We start from the raw sequence: 23,954 nt of genomic DNA on the forward strand, positions 1-23,954 counted from the left end.
CTATTTTATTGCGAGAAACGGTAAAGTCTATTCTTATTTCCCACAGTCAAGGTTTTTTGGGTTAGTAAATGTGTTGTTAAACCCGCGACCACCCAACACAGCCAATTAGTAAGCTTTGTCACTGAAACAAAATCTGCCTATTGGTTATTACTTGAGCGCAGAGGTGTGTTGGAGAGTAAACCACACCTGTGTTGCTTTATGACGTTTCGCGCTGGTAATTACAACCAGCTTCAAGCTTATACATTGGCTGTGTCGGGTGGTAGCGGGTTTAACGACACATTCATATTCACGTGATCTAACCCAAAAACACTTTTATTGTGGATAATATTGGTCACGAAAGCCTACGTGTTCAACCTGTTCTTATTATTTGTTATCACGTAAAATGTTCTCAAACACATGACAGAGGACACAGTGTTGCCTTTTCTCTTACCTCTCAATGTAGTAACCGACCACATGACTGCCACCCTCTGCACTGGGTGGCTTCCATGAGAGAAGGACATAGTTGCGGTTTGATTCTTGACACTCGACATCCAGGGCGGCAGCTGGGGCACCGGCCACCTCAGCCTTTCCATCTGCACAAAGGGGGGGATGGGAGTGTGCCCAGCAAGTTTAATTTGACGTGAGGTGAAACCCTGCAATCGCTTGCTCACACCGCTGCTGGCAGAAGAGCATCACAACAAAGAGGGAACTACAGTGGGAATCTTCCGAGGGTGTTTGGCCTACTCTTCCACACTGGCCAGAGTCCTGAGAAGAGATCAGAGTGCCCGCATTTTATCACAACACACGCAACCTGCCGAATGACCAATTGCAGTGCACCTATTTAAATTGCTGGGTTTACAGAGGAGGATGATTAAAGCAACGTTTTCATTCTTTCAGCAGCATCGGCTCAAATGCTTTCCTTGACAAAATCTGAGTCTGAACTTTCCTCCACGTTTGGTCTGAATATGATGATACATTTGAAAGGTATTTCTTTAAATGCAAACTATACATCTCTATACACAGGCTCAGCAGTTCCACTGCCGGGTTTTTTTTCCCGCTTGTGTTGCGATCGAAACGTCGTGATACATTATTTTCATTTTATTTTTCTACCTACGTCACTTTACCGATAGAACCAAAGAGTATTTATACACACTGTGACACTCTTCGCCGACAGATTACTCAACACAATCCAAGCATTTCTTTCGTAAAACAAGTCAGAGACATTGTACTTTGAAGTGGCTATCATTCATCCTTAAATTGTACTATACATTGGAGGCATTATTTGGAGAAGACGGGTGGGGTGAACACCCTGGTAGCCTTGTATGCTTTTTTAGCACACCTATCTGTTTGCTTGGGCGAAAGTACTGATGCACACACGCGTTTGCAAACTACTTTTGGAGTTTACATTTGAAGCGGGTTTGACTCAGGGTACGACATGCATGCCCTCCCCCGACTCCCCACCTCCCACTTGCACATGTCAGGCTACTCAAGCCTGAAAAGCCACATGCTCAAGACTTACTTGGGTTAACACCATTGTTGTGTCTCATCCATTTGCTTAAGTGGAGCTTTGTTAGTGCATGCAGCCTGTGGCAAATCAGCCAGCTGGTGTTTTTGGTCGTAATCCAAGGCCCATCACGAAAAGGCAGTCATCTGGACCCAATGTGCTAGCCAACTTTAGTTGAAAATTGTCCTTATTTTCATTTACCATGCTTAATAGTCCTAGGTGAGATGTCAATGATTGTGAGTTGTCAATGATTAATTTACAGTTGTCAATTATTAATTCATTGTAAAATTTAAAAAAATGCATACTGTTAATAATGACGATAATGATCATAAACGTGGTGAAAGTTTGACTGACAGCACAGATGGTGCTGAACGCAGAGGCGCTTTATTTTGGGGAATTAATAGAAATCAAACAAATGGCGCAGTCCTTGAGGCCATTATAAATCAAAACTGACAAGACAAAACAATGAGGCGAATCAATAAACGCGACAGCAGAACAAAAATTCCATGTCTAGCATGTGGACCTTTGTGAGGTGATGGGAAGCAGACTCATAGCATTGGTGGAAATGGAAGGGATTCGGTACCCTCTGCCAAAGGATCAGTACCACATACATTCTCATAGTGAAGTAAAAAAATAAAGTTACGATATGTATCCTTCTTGACGGTGCAATGCCTTGTTGGGGTAAGGAGGCCTGGGAGCCTTGTAGGCCTGAGTCACTGTGGTGGATAGGGGAACCCCATACCCCTCAGGTACTCCGAGATAGCCGAGATGAATTTCGTTCCCTTCAAAAACTCGCACTGACCAGCTTGGTGAAGTGTGGTCAACTCATGGCGATGACCGACACACCCGAACTACGACCCTTTCTGTCTCCTACCTCCACTATATCTCACCCACTTCCCACCTCCTATCTCTCTCCCGTTACTCTCACCCTCACTCTCCTTATTCTCACGTTTCACTTTCCCCTCTCGATCTCTCTTGCCGCTCCCTCATCTATCACTGTCCTCTTTCTGTTTTGCTATCTTGCTTTCCTCTCTGTTTCATGCCCTTTCACTCTCTCGCCGCACTTGTCCATCTCTTCCTCCCTCCTCTGTCCCTCTCCTCTCTCCTTGATCTCTCTCCCTCACCCTCCATTCTCTATCACAGACAGGACTCTAACCAGGTTATCCAGCCAGAGAGTTTTAGCCAATGTTGGAGTCGCAGGATTGTGAGAGGTGGTGGTGACCTGGAGGGTGCTTTCATCTATCAGTGGATTGATCGTGTCTGATGATAATGACGACAATATTTGCCACCACGTTAAATAATAGTGTTACTCATTCTGTTGCCCTTGCTTCCTGGGTTTTGAATGGCATCCCTTGGGTCACGCTCCAAGGGCTGGAAGTCGTGGGGTTAGTGTACAAGGTGTCTAAAATTCAAGGGCAGTAGAATAACGAGCTTGGGGGCAGGAGGTGTCCTGCCACCACTGGTGGCCAAAGCTACGAGTTGGGGCTCCCTTGACAACCACTATGTTTTCAACAACAGTGTAAAATTACAGACAGGTATTTAAAAGACGGTTTAAATTTGTTTCAGTTTTTATGGAAATGCTTTCATTTACATTCCACATTTTACTTTCATTTCATGAGAGCAGTAAGACAAATCAAATATCGGGGGCCCCACCTAACATATTGCCGCAACCGCGTCCCTCGTCCCCAACTGAGCTAATAATTTAAGTCACCACACCGCTGTTCAAGCCAGGCTCTTGACAATGCCGATTGCTGCAGTCGGTGGGGGGGGGGGGGGGGTTCCATCACCTCGCACAAAGAGGTAGCTGCTGTGCTGCTGGGAGCATCCGCGAGAGACGACGCGCAAGGTGTAGAGGCCCTCGTCGTCCTTGTGGAGGTGTGGCAGACTCAGGGTGGCCTTCTCTCCGCTCCAGTACGTCTGCGCCCACTGGGAGTCCACCACGCGGGCCTCTGCATTCAGCACAGGAAGCAACACAGGAGAACGGAGGACAAAGATCCCCCTCCCCCCCGTGTAACCTGTAAACAGACTGTTAAAACAAGCGATTTGATGAGTGGCACCTATAAAGGCCGGCACGGTATACCACGGGGTGTGGGTGGCCAGAACCACGCCTGCACTACTGCTCACACACACACGTGTGCGCACAAAGACAAAGATCCCCTGCATAGCCTCAATATCACATAAACACGCTTGTACGCACACATACAAAGACAGTATTTTTTGAAAAGCATTCCATGATACGTTATTGTTCTTCCGACATTATTTGTTTTATTGTTCACTGCAGAGCTGTATTATTTTTTTGCACTGGGGAATAATTGCGAACTTTTCTCATTCAGTGCTATATTTGGCATTCAACGTGCAATAATTTAGAATTATCAATATGCCACGTTGAAAGATATGATGCAATAATACAAATCAGAACTTTAATCCGAATTGCATAATACATCATTGAACAAAATGTATCACCATCATCAGCCATTGCATATCCACTGTTGAATCCCATAATGTTGCCATCCTTTATGGTCCTCCAATGCCACAATACATCTCACTCCTGGAAACGGATTGATGCTATCACTCCATCTTTACGGTGGTACATTCTCTGATGCCATTCTGTCGCCACTTTCTCTTCCTGGACCATCCATTCTTGCGATGTGTTCTGCCCAAGGCCACTTATTTATCTGCACAGTAAGTATGCCTCTCATTTGCACGTACTCCGTGAAAAAAAATTACTCTATAAATAAATAATTGTGAAGGTTAATATATATACACAGGTATGTCCCTTCAGCAGCAAACCGCACAATACAAATTTCATCTCAAGCCCCGCCCACTTCACTTACGACCCTTGGGCGACACCCATCTCAAACCTTTATAACATCCTGCCTCAGCAGCTCTCCTGCTATATTTTGTCCTGCCTCAGCAGCTCTCCTGCTATATTTTGTCCTGCCTCAGTAGCTCTCCTGCGATATTTTTTCACCTGATGACGATTGCTTGTGTTGCGATCGAAACGTCGTGATTTTTTTTTTCTAAGTGGCTTGACCAAAGACCCAAAGAATATGAAATCCTGCAGTCACGAAGGCTTTAAGTCAGGATTTATCCGCCTCTACGGGGATGTTTTCCACGTAACTATTTGATATTTTAACAAACTTCGAGACAATAAGGCTCATCTGATCGAGTCGATCACATTTCTGAAGAGATGCCAAGACACTAAGGTAATACCGATCGCCTTTCCACTGACATCTGCTGCTGTCACTTCTCTTAATGCTAAACGGATCTTGTTCAGGGCCGGCCTAGCCCTAATCCCAGAGAGAATAAGATTGATCCGATTTGAACTAGACAATTTAGACAAGACTCTCTTGCAATCACACTTAACATTAACAGAAAAAATGTATACATCTGATTGGGACCATTTAGATAAAATGACAGTCTCTTCAGCCACCTCAACGTCAGCTAAATGCAAAGATAACCTAATTTCCAAGTTCAACCTTCTTTCCAAGAAGAAGCCAGATCCACACATTCAAAAGTTAGACGGTGACAACAGCCCGATTTCCGACAACCTAAAATCGGTTTAAGGTAAACGGTTGAATTTCGCAGTCATCCCTAAACACATCCCAGTTGATTATATCATTGCCCAGGTTGACGTAGCCTATAAGGGTTTGGGACACATTCCTGCAGACGTGGCAAGATCGGAAATCGCTGCAATGCGATTCTCTGATGGTGCCATTGTCTTTGAGTTGTGCGCCTTTTGGCGTCATCTGGTCCAACCCATATGAGACTAGGCTCGAAGGAAAGCTGTCTCGGGTGTGGACCAATCAACTTCAAGGACAGTGCACATTATCAGAGTTATGTTCTTTTGTTTGTATTATGACTGCAGGTATTGCGGTCTATGCAACCATGACTCCTTGCAAAAAAGGTGTCAGTTTTGTTGCCAGATAGAAGGGTAAAGAACCAATTATCATAAGTGACATGTCTCGGACCGTGTTCGTGAACGTAAGACAGATCTGAAACACGGTAGAACCAATAGCTCAGCCGTGTCTGATCATTGTTTTAACGCTGTGGGCACACATGAAATAGATTTTTCCAAGATGAAGGTACTCTGCAAACCCACTGGCTATCAGCAAAGATTCGTTCATGAAGCTATCCAGATATATAAACACAGACACAATTTCAACCGAGAAGATGGGTACAAACTGTGCAATCATTGGAAGGACGTTATTAACCAGTTTAAGTCATAACTGGCTGTGATGTTTCCATCCTACCTGCTGATGTTAACAGTTATTTTCGACTCTCTGAGTTACATTACCAGGTTAAATGTCTTAAAATTAACAGGCTAAATGTCTCACTAATACATCCACCGTTGCTCGTTATTCTCGATGTGGCGGTGGCTCTCGTTTTTCTCACATTGACATGCTAATCTACCAGGTTAAATGTCTTTACATTAACAGGCTAAATGTCTCACTAACACAGCCACCGTTGCTCGTTTTCCTCGATGTGGCGGTGGTTTTAGTTTTTCTTACATTAACATGCTAATGGATCACAATACAATGGCCACTTTCACAGCTGTGTCGTCGTGGAGGTAGCTCAGCTCTCTGATCCTACATTGACATGCAAATTTAATCTCTAGCCCCGCCTACTTCGCTTATGACCCTTTGGCTACACCCGATCTCAAACCTTTATAACAGGGGCAGTTTCTTCATTAGGGCGATTGGGCGACGCATTACAAATCTCATTCAACCACAGAGTTACGCGAGCCGTTACTGTGCCTCTGGATATAGTCCAATCAGCGTCATGTCACGTTCTGTGGAGTACCGCCTCTTTTTGGGCGATTTCACTCCGGCTGAGAATCGCCCAGAGTGTTCCCATAGACTTACATTCAAAGATGTTTTTTTTTTTCAAACGGCGGGCGCTGCAATGCATTCTCTATGGCTTCCGGGAGGGCTCGCACTAACGTGCTTACGTCATCATACGTAAGCACGTTTCAGTCAACAATATTATTTGTCGCCACCTAGTGGAATCTTTAATAAAAGAAACTGAGTGGATTGTAATAATAGTGAATATAGAAACAAACAAGATGTATTGTAAGAGTCACTTTATTTTTCATTAATATTAAAGAAGTGAAGTTGCCTTTACATGCTTAAGCTGTTAATTTATCCATTGCATGGGTGGACCTTATCCTTATCAATCATCCAGACATTTGCCCCCCCTGAGAGATTTTGCAGGAGCCGCCACTGCTTTATAACATCCTGCCTTAGCAGCTTTCACGCTCTTTTAATTTTTTCCTGCCTCAGTAGCTCTCCCGCCTGCTTGTGCTGCGATCGAAACGTCGTGATATTTTTTATTATTATTTTTCTTCTATCTACGTGGCTTCACTGAAAGACCCTAAGAATAATAATTGTATACTGGTTTCATCATTGTTACGACTCATGAGCAGAGGACTTCATCATTCTCATGACTACTGTCATAATTGCAATTACATTATTAGGACAGTTATTTAAATGAGCTCACTACAAAATTAGAGACGAATAGTATGGAGGTGGTGACAGGTAAGCTCCAGTATGCAATATGCAATTAGAGAGCGAATAACGCGTGATCCATCATGCAGTTTGCCATGTGTGTAATACAATCGTTCTATACCAGAACTTTTATTTCACATTCTCAGTGTCACTACACATTCCACAAATGATAGCCTCTGTAATTATTAAAATGGATTTTCACCGCGTTTGCTGCGCATCACAATTGTTATGGTGCAATTAAAAAAATGAATCCTATCCAGGCATGTCACTGTCGATAATTGCACCCTTCGTGCCAAGCAACCTTTTGACCACGTGGATTGTTTTTAACTCGGAGCAATCTGGGTATGTATAAGTGTCCGTATGCTATGACGTTTATGTTTTTTGTCTTTGCATTATGTGTGTTTACACATATATATGTAATGCCAAGAAACAAAACCTAACCTGTAGATATGGGTATGGTAGATTGTCATTATGTGCACCACATCCTAATCACATCATGAGACAAACCCTGGAAAACCGAAAGTAGTACTTCACAATAATTAGGACTCGTCCTCAAGCATAATAATACATGAGCTCAACTAATGTAGATCCATCAAATTAATTACCAGTACCAAGCATTCTGTTCAACAAAACGTAATGTGTCAGTAATCACAATTGAAGTCATCACATAAAAAAACTACTTTTAATTGATTCATGCATTGGAAATGCACAATTTACCAGTATGTCACTTGAAAAGCTTACAAATACTATTCTCATAGAAACAGATCTGTACCAGAAATACACCAATGTAAATATGAATAGAAAATTGTCTAAAATGAGATTAATACTCATCAAACAATGCTATCATGTCGTTGTTGTCAAAGGTATATTTTTCAAGAAAAAAAGTGCATTGGTCTGTCGCTTTTTAATAATTTCTAATCTTTGTTCAAAACACATTTTCGTTAAATAGGAACGAGCATACATAATTCATTTTTGTGTTTATAACTGCTTTTAGTGTTTATTTTGTTGTCCTTCCCCCGCACCGCCAATTAGTACGGTTAGCTACGTACGGTGCGAAAGAAGTTCAACATACGTGAATGCAATGTGAAATATGTTTACTCATGCAGTGATATCCAAATTACTCTTGCATTATATATAAATAGTTACGTTAGCTCAATTACAATATAGATATTTATTTACAAAGAGTTGAAGGATAACAATATTTGTTGAGAACTCCTATTTGTTCTTGTAATCCATCAAATAATGGTGCTTGGCTGCATGTATATTAGCCTGTGATATTGGCAAAAATCACAAACACATGACGTTGATCTTCTTGGTGCCTTCGGTAAAGTCACGTAGAAGTGAAGTAATAAAATAATAAAAATAAAACATAATAAAATAATTCTCACGACGTTTGGGCCACAACGCAAGCAGCCGTCTTCAAGTGAAGAATGAAACACTGCCAAGCTTGGAGCGTATATGGAAGAAGAGCGCCTTGACAAAATAATTTGCATATCAAGAGGAATTTAGCATATTTATGGGAAATGCGTAGGAGGTGGGCGGGGGGGTTTCAAAGTCATATTATGCCCATGCATTATGCAGGATTAGCAGCATCAAAGGGAGGGGGTAGGGGGTAGCATTAACAAAAGGCCGAAACGTCGTGAGAATGATTTTATTATGTTTTATTTTTATTATTTTATTACTTCCCTTCTACGTGACTTTACCGAAAGAACCAAGAAGATGAATCCCTGCAGTCACGAAAGCTTTAAATCGAAACATGATGTTGACTTGTTCAGCATATAACAAACTTGAGAGTCGCGTAAAGCAACGTAGAATTAAATACTGTATATCAGATAATGGTGCATCTCTGTAAGCAATTGCTCACGTCACTACAGGCGGACGAGCCTCCATGAGAGGGAGCTCTAGAAAACCTTTCTAGAGGGCATTTAGACCTTCTCTTCCATACTGGCCAGACCTCTTGGAAGAGGTGGCATACCTACATGTTACCCCACTGCACGTGACCGATCGATGAATCTGTGGTGTACCCATGCTGTGCCAGGGAGATCGAAACAAGCCAGTGACCCCTGGATGGCAAGTCCAGTCTGCTTTAGTATGATACCAAGGGAACATGTCCACATACAGAAAATCCACTCATAAAGCCGTACTTGGTAAGAACTAGAGTAAATAGCGCATAGGATCGTTGTACCAATATAATAACTGATGAAAGTTGTGCTGGTTACTCTGGTGTATCCAGAATCCCCAAAAGACCCTCGGATATAAAAATGCCTAACAATGTTTTTAGGCAACTTTAGTTTGTGTGAACGAACCTGCATTGCTGTATACCCACTTGGGAGAGTGTGATCGAGCTCTCGTGAAAAGTAGTCAAAGATGGATGGATTTTGTCTCTGAGCCAAACTAATGGACATTAGCATTTAAGTGACCTTGAAGATCACAATTATTTGAAATGGCATGACATGGTGAAATGTCTAGAGCTTTGTTTAGAAAAAGGTAAAACGAAAATAAGCAGGGTGGTTTTGAGGGTAGATTTGTTTTAATTTTTAATGCACTGAATTGTGGCATTTGCAGCAAAGGCATACTGGATATACGTGTAAATAAACTTTAAATGATTACAGATGTAATGTGACCAGACAGTTATATTGAATATCAGTGCACAGGCCCTTGGCCTAGTTGTATTCACAGAATGGGTCGATAAATTGAAGCTAAATGTCGCCTCATTGAGACAAGCAATGTCTGCGCTGTTAAGAAGCAGAATGTGCATCTGCCACCATGAAACTCACATTTTAAATACTAATTTGATGAGTTATATATGCTGCGTATACCATATCTTTGCCACCTATATGTAAAACACAGTACACGTGGACAGTTTAGTTTGAAATTTGAAATAAATATCGAGAATCAGGGAGATCTAATTTTCATCATAATCAGCCATGGTCAATCCACTCCTGCGCGAAGGCCTGCCCAAGTGGCTGTCATCTCTTATAATCTCACGAAGCGAACAATCCACCTCGTACCCACGCAAGCCTTGGACCTTTCACAGGGCCTCATTCTGCTCACGCTGTGGTGAGCAACCGTTCGGATGTAGACGCTCAGTAGAAAACACAACAGCGGCATCCAGAACAGCTCGCAATAATGGCATAGCACTGGCGACGGGGTAGTGTTCAATCAACGCAACAGCTGCTGCTGCATTGCAGGACGCACACAGACGCAACAACTTGGACTTCTCCTAGGTAGGCGAACAGCACCGTTGGTCTGGGTTAAAGACCCCTGACTTACATTGTGTTAACATGCGAACAAACAGATGCCCCACTGTGAAGATAGCAAACACTACCCCAATTGATTCATGTTCTGCAGTTAAGCGTCTGCCTGAGGAATGAGGGCTGCTCGTTACACAGATCAATACATTATTTGACTGTTGCTCCAATGTGGACAAGGGTGTGCACTCTTCTCATACTGTTTGGCTAGCACAGCTTAGCTGACTACGCCATGGAATTTTTTCTATTTATTTAACTGTTTGCGTTATGTGAAGTAGTTTGCCGAAACTGTTAAAACAAGCGTGCATGTCTGTTTAACTTTTTTTGCACCGTGCGTAGCCAACCGTGCTAATTGGAGCTTGGGTGTGAATGCAGGGCATATCCAAAGAAATCTGATTCAGTGGACAGCTCCTAGCAGGCTGCCTAATTGATGTCAAGATACTAAGTGGGATCGAAAGAGACTGTCAATTATTGTGCGTATTGCAGTGCAGTGGGTGCATGACAAATTGACGTGGAAATCCCTTGCTATATGAGTTTGAAAAGGGATTTTACACATGTTCTCTACCACAATAATTGTATGTGTTCTAAAACAAGTGAAGTACCAAGTCATATTCTACTCAGCACCCACGATGCAAAACCTATCCCTGTGCCTACACGTAAAATGTAATACAATAACATTTTATAGGTTTCAAATATATATATAAAAATATCAGAAATAGAATGTTGTCTGTGATAACTTACATGTTAAATTAAACGAATACTTTTGGAGATACGTATTTTTTGGAGGTGATATCTGTGTGAGGATTTTTTCTTGTACATTGCGATTAGCATGTTTGGCTACATATTGTGCAAAATAAGTTCAACATACATACATGGAATAACGTGCGTGTGCACCGCATTCCATAAAACAACATAGTTTTTGCGTAATCTAGGTTAAAAGACCCCATACCAAGGTATTAGGTTGTTATTTCAATGAACGTACAATTGCATTTAAGTGTGCTGGACCGTTTAGGATTGTTACAAAGATGTATGCGCCAGTTGAAGTGACGGAAGGTTCTTCAACTCACCCAGAAATGCATGAAGTCCATGTGCACTCACATTTGAGACTGCGTTACCCTTTATAGGTTATTTACCCCCTCACGGTGCGTCTCTCTGCCGATCTAATCACCCAAGTGTGATTTGAGAATGTCCTGAGCAACCCCACATTTTTCGATCGCGCATCTCTTCACTATTCCCGTATCGGACCCGTGGTGTGCTCACCGAGGCAAGCATTCGCCCTCATTACATTAAATGTTAAATCAGTCCACAGAAGTCTGCCTGATAAGAGTCCTGTTTTGCACAAGATATTTTTTTTGGGAGAGGCAGAATTGGGTGTTAGTTCAGCGATGCATTACAGATTGAGTATATAGGATTTTTCTTTTAACTAGTAGCTCTCTGTTGAGTGTCTTGATGTCAAGCAATTACTGATGCACGTGTGCAGTCATATGCTTGGCCAAACAGTATTGGAACAGTTGCAATAGTTTTCCAATTTCGCGACTCCTAGCTAAAGCGAGATGCTTCCAAGGCTGGATTGCGTGATTCAAGCGGCCGAGTATTAGCCGCCATGTGGCAGAAACTCCAGTGGCAACATCGTCAGTGATTTAGCATTTGCTGATGAGTAAGGCTACACTTTTGTCATGGTAATGTTTTGTAAGCTTTTAAGCTGAAAGTTTTTTTTTTTTTGGGGGGGGGGGGGACCGATAATTCATAGCAATAGCAGGGAATAAGGTGGGGCTGTGAATGTACGGAATTGTATTCTCAGCACACGAGCTACATAATTTTTGAATGGAAGCACCTAATCGTTCTATCTCCAGTAATTTCCAAGTTTTCACCGACTTCATTACATTTCACAATTCCCGTGACCATCAACTAACCTCTTCATAGCCTTACCTATGAAGAGGTTAGTTGACACAAAACGCAATATATCGCTGGATGCAATGCACCCTGTCCAATGAGAATAAAATGCAGAATCTATGCAGAAGCCAACATGGAAAAGCCCTCCATAAAAAAAATTACCCATTATCTTAAAAATGAAATGTATACAATTGAAAGTGAAAGTGTTTAAATCATTTTCAGCCATTTTTCAATTCACTTCTGGATGAAGGTCTGCGAACACTGTGTCAGTGTAGGCCAAGCACCACTTCAAGTATAACTTGCCAGTGATGTTAGCCATGGCTGAAAAAATTAAGCTGGGATGCCAGATTCATAGGGGGGGGGGGATACACCTCAGTTTAACACACCTGCCTTTGTATCAAAATGAATACATTGTATGAGGTTGTATGGATCATTTGAGATCGATTGCTTTGTAATGATCTAAATCATATAAAACTGCGATATCAAACAGTCAACATTTGAGACGCAAATATTTTATAGCTTTCATTTCTTACAACACTTTTATCTCTTAGTTTACATAGAGCTTTATAAACATGGCATGCGCCATATTTGTGCATTAAAGAAGGACTGTATTTTGTTCTATCATCCTTATTGTCCTCAATTTTCGTGACCATTTTGTGTGGACGCGTGAATGAATACCAATGTGGTACTAACCTGAAACCTAGCTTTTTCAGACCTACAATTTTTGCCAATTGCCTTAGACTCGTGACCCGGCATTAAAGGGTAACAGGTTGTTCAAAAATGAACAAGGGCAAAGACTACATAAAGTGGTGTTCATCTTTAATCTGGCTGCATCAATTCACACAGCTGTGTGTTTTTCCATCTATGCCTCCATCTGTTAGCTATGGCATACAATTTCGTAACCCCGTTAAGTGTAAATCTTTACCATGCATCAATCGCCGTGAAGATTTACACACACCTTTCACAAGCGTATTAACAAAAGCCAGGGTTGACCACCTGTATGGTGCGATGTTATGTTCATGGTGGGGAGTTGGGGAAGGGGATAGAGGAAAGGAGAAATGTCCTCCTGGTGTGCTCACCATCACGCCACCATTGCATTTCGGGCTGGAAGCGCTTGAGGTTCGGATGCAGAAGCACCTTGCAACTCAGGGTGACTCCCTCACCCTCTTGCCCAAAAGAGACATCAAACTTGTCGAAGATTGTGATGTCGACTTTGGTGTAGGGAAGGGGCAGAAGGGGCGGAACTGAAAGAAAGAAAAAATGCACAAATGTGGCACATTAGGATTGGACCACTTTTTTAATGATTTCCTCGTGCAGCAAGGGAGTAAAGTGTGGTTTTGGGAAAGTCCTTATGTGCTGTGCAGTACATCAATGCACGTGTGTACACCAGCATGCGATAACTGAGTTGGGCCTGTGGGTGGCTGGCAGGGCTATTGATTAACCGGACTTGTACACCAGTCACGTGGTTAATGGCGACTCGGTTGAGAATTGCTGTGTGACACACGTGCTGTTGCATTTTGCAGATTTACCACAATAAATACGTTTGCCCTCGATTTAGCGCACCTGCCCACGTCCTTTATTTCGAGTGTGCAATACAAAAACACACATTTTGATGTTGGCAGTTATGTGGCTTTTCACTATTTTCAGTTATAAACACACGTAATTGGCTGGCCATCGAACAAAGACGGCCACTGAATTGGGCGCTTTCGCATGCGCTTATGCGGTCGCCTAGAACGCTCTTTCTTCCGATATTTGGAAGCCACTGGAGCTATGCAATTTAAATAATCTAGATTGAAAACTCCCCCGCTCCTCCGTTTACCATGCTTGGTTACGTACAGTGTCAAGTAAGTTGAACATAGATACGTACATTTGCCCATGTTACATGGAATGTAGTACATCCTAAATGTGTTTGTTTCTTTGTGTATTTGCAGTCTGTACTTTTTAGATTCTCACTGCCACCCCCGTGACAGTGTGCTGATTGGATGATAATGATAAGCAATCATATCATTTGATAATTTATGCAAATTAAATGAAAAAAGATGTTCGATGACTTTGCTCACAGGAAGACAACATCGTGTGTCAATGTATGGACCAAATATCAGTACATATTGAGCCACAAAATCATATTTTACTCTTCCCCCAATGCTCAACAGGACAAGATATTCACATTTTAAGCAGGTAAATGGGACATTCCCATGCACACAAAACAATGGTAATTTTCTTGCTTGAATTTAATGATGGTGGTCATTACACCTCTGTTGTGTGAAGGCCTGCTTGTTAGACTCGAGTGGCTTTACAGTACCTCAAAAATATGTTAAATCGGCATGTACTACCTGCTATGACATGGTTCAGAAAATGGTCACTTATTAAACATATAGGAGTAAACACTAAAAAGTATGCTAAAAAGCGTGGGGAGATGCATACTTGGGATTACATCGAGAGGCAGAAAGAGGAACACGTACTACAGAATAAATAAGCAGGTACATTACAACTATTAATAAAAGTAAGTAGGCATGCGCAAGACTTGTTGCTATGAAGGATGGTGGCCAGTGGTTAAGGATTATAATGTAGTGTCAGCCAAGGAGTGTAATGTGTCTGAGAGATCGCCCACGGAGGAGATGGAGTGCTGACATGAGTTTTTCTGCTGGTGCTGGATGGCTTATCGCATTGCAGGATTCCGAGAGGTGGTGGCAGTTTGGAGAATAATGCACACAAATAATAATGCACACACACTGTAGAGGCCTTCAATCCAGAAATAGACTGATCATTGCTAATGATGATGACGATGATTATGAGGATGTGTAATTCTCACTATGAATGGGGAGCCATACAGATCCAGGCTGAGCAAGTTCAGCTTCTCCTTGATATCCTAAGAGGTTGGAGAAAAACACAAATGTACAAACTTTAAATACGGCAGCAGCCACGCTATGATTTATATAACGATAAAAAATATCAATGTGGTGGATCCCTATTGAATACCCACTTTTAACGACCAACGTAGCGATTGTTGATGCTTCTCCATTAACATTCATGGCGAAGGCTTTGTACTGTGCAGTGTCATCCAAATCGCATCTGCAAATGCAACACAGCATGAGGTATTGGTGATCATGCACACACGTTCAAGGTATAAAGTTTACATTTGCAAACCATCACATGGCATAAAGCGTTCTTTAATTTCGTGGAAAAAATGTATTGACCAATACAGTTAAATAGCATTTGACGATAATAAATGTTGCATACAATCGGAAAATATGTGGATTTTTTGCAAGTGTTAATGTGGGTTTTTGAATGCATACTTTCTTTTTTTTCCATCAGCCATTTCAGAAATGTACTTTGTTTAATGCATTCAACCACGAAGGCCAGCAGCCATATGAATAATGCACACAAACTGTCCAGATGAATGACAAATCTCATTTCTCAGTTTAGCATGCACAACGTGAAGCCTAACAGCGAGGCCAGCTTCATTTAATTTCAATTACGCGTTAATTTACTACGATAAATATACTATACATAGTCAAATTACGTGCGGCTGCAGCATTATACAGGATGGCCCAAAAGTCAAGACCACAAAGAGTTATATTTATTTTAACAAATCACAGACGGTTATTTCATTTTTTTTTTATGTTCAAACTGACTTCTATTAACATGAATGCACGCATGAATTCTCTTTTTAAATGAATTTTGGACTTTTTTGTAACATTGCAGGTGTAATCTTTGAACGTTCATCGATTATGTTTTGTCTCGATGCATTCTGGTTCTTGGTCAAGTTTTGCAAACGACAAATTTGAGCTGATCCGCACAGGAAGAAGAATAATAATATTAATGATAACAGATAAAATATTAATTTGAATAATACATTTTTTTTAAGCCAGTGTTAAAATAAAATAAATAACCATGTGTCCTGACTTTTGGCTACCCTATGTATACTATGCGTTTAATGTTACAGTGAGGGAAAAAAGTATTTGATCCCCTGCTGATTTTGTACATTTGCCCACTGACAAAGAAATGATCAGTCTATAATTTTAATGGTAGGTTTATTTGAACAGTGAGAGACAGAATAACAACAAAAAAATCCAGAAAAACGCATGTCAAAATTTTTATAAATTGATTTGCATTTTAATGAGGGAAATAAGTATTTGACCCCCTCTCAATCAGAAAGATTTCTGGCTCCCAGGTGTCTTTTATACAGGTAACGAGCTGAGATTAGGAGCACACTCTTAACGAGCTGAGATTAGGAGCACACTCTTAAAGGGAGTGCTCCGAATCTCAGCTTGTTACCTGTATAAAAGACACCTGTTCACAGAAACAATCAATCAATCAGATTCCAAGCTCTCCACCATGGCCAAGACCAAAGAGCTCTCCAAGGATGTCAGGGACAAGATTGTAGACCTACACAAGTCTGGAATGGGCTACAAGACCATCGCCAAGCAGCTTGGTGAGAAGGTGACAACAGTTGGTGCGATTATTCGCAAATGGAAGAAACACAAAAGAACTGTCAATCTCCCTCGGCCTGGGACTCCATGCAAGATCTCACCTCGTGGAGTTGCAATGATCATGAGAACAGTGAGGAATCAGCCCAGAACTACACGGGAGGATCTTGTCAATGATCTCAAGGCAGCTGGGACCATAGTCACCAAGAAAACAGTTGGTAACACACTATGCCGTGAAGGACTGAAATCTTGCAGTGCCCGCAAGGTCCCCCTGCTCAAGAAAGCACATCTACATGCCCGTCTGAAGTTTGCTAATGAACATCTGACTGATTCAGAGGACAACTGGGTGAAATTGTTGTGGTCAGATAAGACCAAAATGGAGCTCTTTGGCATCAACTCAACTCGCCGTGTTTGGAGGAGGAGAAATGCTGCCTATGACCCCAAGAACACCATCCCCACCGTCAAACATGGAGGTGGAAACATTATGCTTTGGGGGTGTTTTTCTGCTAAGGGGACAGGACAATATCACCGCATCAAAGGGACGATGGACGGGGCCATGTACCGTCAAATCTTGGGTGAGAACCTCCTTCCCTCAGCCAGGGCATTGAAAATGGGTCGTGAATGGGTATTCTAGAATGACAATGACCCAAAACACATGGCCAAGGAAACAAAGGAGTGGCTCAAGAAAAAGCACATTAAGGTCCTGGAGTGGCCTAGCCAGTCTCTAGACCTTAATCCCATAGAAATCTGTGGAGGGAGCTGAAGGTTCGAGTTGCCAAACGTCAGCCTTGAAACCTTAATGACTTGGAGAAGATCTGCAAAGAGGAGTGGGACAAAATCCCTCCTGAGATGTGTGCAAACCTGGTGGCAAACTACAAGATACGTCTGACCTCTGTGATTGCCAACAAGGGTTTTGCCACTAAGTACTAAGTCATGTTTTGCAGAGGGGTCAAATACTTATTTCCGTCATTAAAATGCAAATCAATTTATAACATTTTTTGACATGCGTTTTTCTGGATTTTGTTGTTGTTATTATGTCTCTCACTGTTCAAATAAACCTACCATTAAAATTATAGACGGATCATTTCTTTGTCAGTGGGCAAACGTACAAAATTAGCAGGGGATCAAATACTTTTTTCCCTCACTGTATGTTTATACATATGTTAAGTTAATCATGACAAATTTATTAAATTGTATTGATTGCAATTTGGAAAAACATATCGTCTCTTTTTGTTTTCGTAACACCATCATCGCCATCATCGACCATGGTAAAGCCACTGCACACCAGCTGATTTCAACACTCCAATTTAATCGGTGGGATGTCCTCTTGAATAATTTCCATTCCATATATGCCAAGTTATGCTCCCAGTGACCCCTATGAAGCAAGCTTTCTCATACTTTTTCTTATTTGAAGCCAACATCTCGTGAGCAAAAAATAACATCACAATTACTGACTAAAGTTCTTAGACTGCTCGTGAAACTAAATTAAGCCTGGTATCTAACAACAAACGTGCCAAATGTGCCTCTAGTACAAACACTGTGATTTAATAAATACGTACTCATTCACACTAATTAAGTCTTGTGATCGGCAGGCTGCATGCGGTGGGGTAGCGTTTGGGGACTCCCGCCTGTTTCAAGATGTCTGACCAATTCCAAGTTACTAATTCATAACTTATCAGGATGGCATAGCAAAATAATCAGCACTTTTTGTTGGCAATTGATTTTGTTTTACAGAGCCTTCAGCAGAGATGGGATATCGACAGGCCAGTGTAATTGTTTGTGCACGGCTCCTAGTCTTGTTCCGTAGCTGCGTACAACTTCACACCTAAGGCAACTGCTGACAAATGTTCCTTTGTCTGTAAACTGCCTCTGTTTCTTTCACGCAATTTCCATGCATACTAACATTGTACAGGAAGTACCATGTGGGTACATTTTCTTTGCTGAATAAATATAAAACACTTTTTGCCTCCTATCTACTGATAGCAATGACCATGATTATGATGTTATAAATACATTGATGACGTTTTATGATGATTGAAAGTTACATGTATTAAATATCTAAGTTCGTCGTGTATTATGCTTGAAAAAAAGCAAATACATATTGCATGCGTTTATTTTTTTTTTTACATCGGGAATGAAATATGCCCGAGAAGAAGTCATTTGGGCAGATAGAGCGATTATATCTGTTATCTCAAGGATCGTGAGAGGTGGCAGATGCTTGAGGAGGCCTTCATTCAGCAGTGGATTGACCATGGCTGATGATTATTATGACCCATACGTATTTTGAAAAAATAATTTTTAGCATAACATGTACTTTTAAAATATGTTAATTATACCGTTCACCACGAACTCTAGCATTTTGTTTAAAAATTAATTTCACGTCTAAAATATCGACAGAAATTGCCAGAAAGTCTAGCAATAAAATGGACTTCCACGCAGTAAATATCTGTTATTGTTTCAGCTGCAAGTGCATAGATGGGGACTATAAGACATCCCCATGACACGCAATACCAGCCTATTAATTTATCACATCTTAGGATCTTTTGCAGCCCTTACGGGGCTTCGCAAGGTGCTAGAAATTAATTCAGGAGTGATATATTTCATGTAGAGATGTTTCACATGTCTGATCCCTCCTTGGGCCTGCCACTCTTCCATTGGCTCCCCTGTGCCTTGCCTTCAACAGTTCTGTCAGCTCATTAGACGTGGCACTTTGCCTGTTTCACCCTTTTAACCCCTTTACCTACCAAAGCACGGTTGTGCAAGACCCTAATTTCAGCCTCTTTAGCATTTGAACTGAGTGGCCAACACGTGTATGTAATATGGCTTTCTTCCAATGGCAGCATAACAACACCAGCTTCTCCAGTGCAGTGTGCTTTTCCGCAAACACCATTCTACTCCAAACTCGTTGTTTGTATATGATAGATACCGGCGCACAGGTGACAGTACAAATACAAACCTAAAATGCCATCGTAATAAAAGCACAATCACTAAAAGGTGTGTATGCATTAATTAATGGTTTAATTGGAAATCAGTGGCTTAATGTCGGCATCAGACTTGAAGTCATTACATGTAACGAAAACTCAAGATAAATGTCCCTTCACGCTAATGATGAACACGATGCAGTGAACAGTGCAGATGAGGTATTGGGTTAAGTTCTGGCACTTATTACATGGAGTTGCGAGGGTGTCAACACCATGTTGGGAATAGAGCCCAAGAGCCGTGACAGCTAAGTGAGTGGCTGTAAGGAACGTGCAAATAGATCGGCAGATGTGCTTTACAAACACCCATCGGGTAACACGTTAACAGTGATGTTTGATATTCTTGGACGAAAGTATATATGTTTTAGAAGGCTTAAATGTTGAGTTCATAGTCAAATCCGCCAATATAAATAAAGGCCTTTTTAAAATTTGTCTGAATGATTTGTAATGGCCGCAATATGTATTTATAGACTAATTTGAGTTTATTATGGCGAGTGTGCTTGCCAGTGAAGCAATTTGCCAAAGTATATTCAGTCTAGCCTCTGCATGCCAGTGCTGCTTACGTCAAAAGGTCACGATTATGTTAATGACCTTGTGACGTGATTCACAAGAATAGTTCATTGTGTAGTGCTGCCAATAGCTGTAATAAGTGTCTCCTTTTCTTTTGCTTGCGATCAAATACAAGACAGCCCATCCATTTGCCACAGGGCCACAAGAAAACTACTGGCACGTGGATGTCAGTGTTTTATGCACAATATATCTCGATCTTATTGATGTATAAACATCACTGTAGAGTATAGTAAAGTAAGACCCCGGTTTATGGCGGGGAAGCATTCGTGAACGGCGCAACGAGGAATATCGTAGAGAAGCATATCAGAGCAATTTGCGTGGTAGGTGATGGAGGCGAAGGTTTGAGAGGCGATAGATACGAGAAAGGGTGGACGATGCCGTCAGCGACGCAAGTGTGGGTTGAGGCAACGCAAATCGGGAAGTGATAGTAATAGTAAAGTGACGACGCATTGCGAAACGATGTAAACGTGTGAGACGGCAATTGGGGTATTACCGTATATAGTTTGTTTACTGTTAGAAACACGTACGATGAGCAATACAATGCAATTACTGTTGTAATGTACGTATGCTGTTGTATGTCGTCATCCGTACTAATCGGAAGTGCGAGAAGACAACAAACATAAACACTAAAAGCAGTTCTAAAGAAATTAGTTTTCAAATTAGATTTAAAAGTGAATAGCTCCAGTGGTTTTCCAATATTGAAAGGAAGAACGTTCCAGACGGCCGCAGAATCGCATCTGAAAACGTGCGATATAGTGACCGCCTTTGTGTCAATTGTGTCAAAGAAGGGTAGCGGGGAGGGGGTATTTTCACATTTATGTTGAGAGACAGAAAGAAGAACACATTGTCAAAGAACATACATGAAGTACTGCATGTAATATTGACTATGAAGAAGTGTCAAGTGGGCTCAAGCAGGACACATAACTAAGAGGGTTGATGACCGGTGGTGAAGGCAAACAATGGGGTAGACGCCAAAGAGAGAGCGCCCCCGAAAGGAGATCCACGGTGGAGATGGAGCGATGAAATCAGCTCGTGTGCATCAGCTATATGGTTTCGTGGCATCGTGAGACAATGAGAGATAATGACGGATTGTGGAGGCCTTCATCCAGAAGTGAGTAGATCACAGCTGATGATCATCATCATATCTCAATCCTGCTTGAGTGGTATATATATATTTAGCAGTGCTCTTCTGACATTACTGCCAAGGCCAGAGCAAGAACATTACCATTACTTCAGCAGTCTGGATGCCGGTAGGAAAACAGTGCACTCAACTCAAAATGTATTCCATTAACATAGTTTTGGCCACTCAACACTTGGTCTTTACATTCCTCAAGATATATCAGCATGTGATGGACGACCAATGCGGCAGGACTCGTGATTGTCCCTGTTTGGCCTCATTTAAAACAAACTTACAACTCAGTGCCGTAGATTAACTAGCGGAGAGTGGAAATTGCGCTATCTGATCACAAGCCTTTGACAAAGAGCCCCTCTGCTTCGTCTCCGGGTATTACTTGCATGGGCTACGTGCCGTGCATGTCGAGCAGCAGTGCGCCGCCTAATGCGTTTGAGAACGAATTTGTTCTGACTTGTCCGGCTTGCAAGTTAATGAGTGTGATGTCATGGAAATGTCACCGTTACCAGCCACCGATATTCTCAGGTGTGCATGTTACATTGCCTAGATGTCGAAAACAGCATGCGCCCGGTGATTTTTTTTTGGAGGGGGGGCAGCTGTCAGGAATGGCAGGCATGAATGGGGTGATGGGGTCAAGTCCTCCTTTTTTGAAGAATTCTTTATTTCACGAAAACCCTATTTCTCCTTCCAAAGCCGCTCCATCCAAGGAAGCATGCAAAACAAAACAATAAAATAAGTTGCCTTCAATTAATGTGCCTCGGCGTTTAAACAAAGCCAAGCCACGGCTTAAATTGACGTAACGACACATGCTCATACGCAGGAGCGAAACTATAATTAACAATATTTCCACACTATGCCTACGAGTGGCTTTTTGTTTTCTTGCCAGCAACAGTCCCCACGAGTTGCACATACCAACGTGCATCCATACAGGTCAGACTCAGGGCTTGTTCTCCCTCACCAAAACAGAGATGCGTTAACTAATACAAGGTGAAAATGTCACTCGGTTTTGACGACTATTTAAAAAAAACTAGCAATATGTTATAGTCCTATTTTAGTCAAATACTTCAGGTGAGTGTGTATACTTTGCAGGATATACCATTGAGATTAAACATCTCATTTCCAAGGGCGGTGGTCCTGGTTAGGTGACGGCAAGACATTCATTCCACATAACATTTAATACTGTACATAATTAAGCATATATTTAAGAAATACAACAACAGCCCAGTATAGATAAAATCAATCAACAATTACGTTCAGGTAAAATGTACGGATTCATCGTTAATTTCCACTCACCTGTTGATTTCCAACGTGTACACACCATAGTTGCCATAAACTTCATATTTCCCAGCACTGCAGCGTGGATCAATCTGGATGTGGTTTTTGTACCTTCAAAGATAAAGGAGGGGGCCAGCGGTGGCACGCGGTGTTTATAACCACAATGCGCTCTATAAACCTCCCAATGTGAGTTTGATTTCTGGCCCTGGCTCTCATTAGTGTCGAGTGATATCTGAACAAGTTCCGAGGCTTCCCTCTTCAGCAAAAACTCACAATGGCCAGCGTGAAGTGTGGTCAAAGAATCCCCATAATTGACATTTGCGTGGTTTAAATTATTATTCATTTGATGGGAAGCAATGTAGACGCCGACAAAATATCAAAATGCCTCCACATTTTAATTCGACCAAAACTAAGCTGCTAATTAATTGCATTGTTGTCAAAACAAACGCGAATTAAATATGACCAGCGCATCTAACAACATTATAACATTCATCATGCTAATATATATATTTTTTTATTTTAAAACGAATTAAATTCGTAATAAATTGTCTCTATTAGGCAACGTCCTTTCTGGAATTTTTGTTTACAACATTTGCAGTGGTGGATGACACGGGCATAATTCATAATGAACTTAAATATTACCCCTTGAATTTAATAGTAACGATATAGCGGGTTGGTTCTACGTTACGCTACAAGGTTCTAACTCTATAAATGTGGTGAATGAAAATATAGCAGCGAACATTACTCTCATATGCAGAGAATGTGAATCCCTTCTACTGTCTTAACCAAGAGGTCACTTTAATGCCTGTTCTCTAAAATGAATGGGTTGCACTGTTCAGTGAGAGATCATAATTGACAGTTCACCTCATCGCGCGATGCTGATAGCACAATAGGGATAACATTTCTTGAGAAATAAAATCACAAAAATAAAGTGGAGAAGACAGCTACCATATTTGTTTAACCCCGTGACTACAAATGCTGGTTAAGTGAATCGAAAAATAAACATTGGTTAGGACACTTTAATGGAGATTTACACACGTGCGGGATCATGGGAGACCGGCCTGTTGGTGGAGCTGCAGTGGAAGTCCTCTCACTGAGAGGCAATGATGGGGAGAATTGATTCCAGGCCGCATTGTGCTGACGCTATTGTTAAGGAATCAACTTCTCAAAATAACAAAAATAACTCCCGTTATTGTAATCCATTCTCGCTATGAGCACCACAAATGATTCTGCTTCATCATTTTAACACCTCGCTTTGTTTGTTTTAAAGGCTATTCAGTGTTTCATCCAAAACCGATTTGTCATGTTAGCCTGGCTGTAAATAATTTTATGAAGTCAACAGAGTGCTGGCTGGAGAGAGCAGAGTGCCATAAAAGAAAACCCGAGCATCCGCCAAAGTACAATTTTACGAGCATACTCAGCTCCTCATTATGGC

The 23,954-nt window shown here is 41.5% G+C and overlaps 1 protein-coding gene across 1 annotated transcript in view; it reads right to left on the reverse strand.

Annotated features, from left to right (window-relative positions):
* LOC133344242 (myomesin-2-like) overlaps positions 1-23,954 on the reverse strand; it is a 99,328-nt gene that overhangs the window by 67,430 nt on the left and 7,944 nt on the right. Inside the window, exons 6-11 of the mRNA XM_061554306.1 lie at positions 22,538-22,630; positions 15,118-15,206; positions 14,947-15,003; positions 13,214-13,378; positions 3,271-3,432; positions 431-572 (exon numbers count right to left, since the gene is read on the reverse strand). Of these exons, the coding sequence (XP_061410290.1) occupies positions 431-572; positions 3,271-3,432; positions 13,214-13,378; positions 14,947-15,003; positions 15,118-15,206; positions 22,538-22,630 (708 nt within the window). The remainder of the gene's footprint in view (positions 1-430; positions 573-3,270; positions 3,433-13,213; positions 13,379-14,946; positions 15,004-15,117; positions 15,207-22,537; positions 22,631-23,954) is intronic.

The sequence above is a fragment of the Lethenteron reissneri genome, chromosome 19 (assembly GCF_015708825.2).
Source record: "Lethenteron reissneri isolate LAM-NWPU_2019-01 chromosome 19, ASM1570882v1, whole genome shotgun sequence".
NCBI lineage: Eukaryota > Metazoa > Chordata > Hyperoartia > Petromyzontiformes > Petromyzontidae > Lethenteron > Lethenteron reissneri.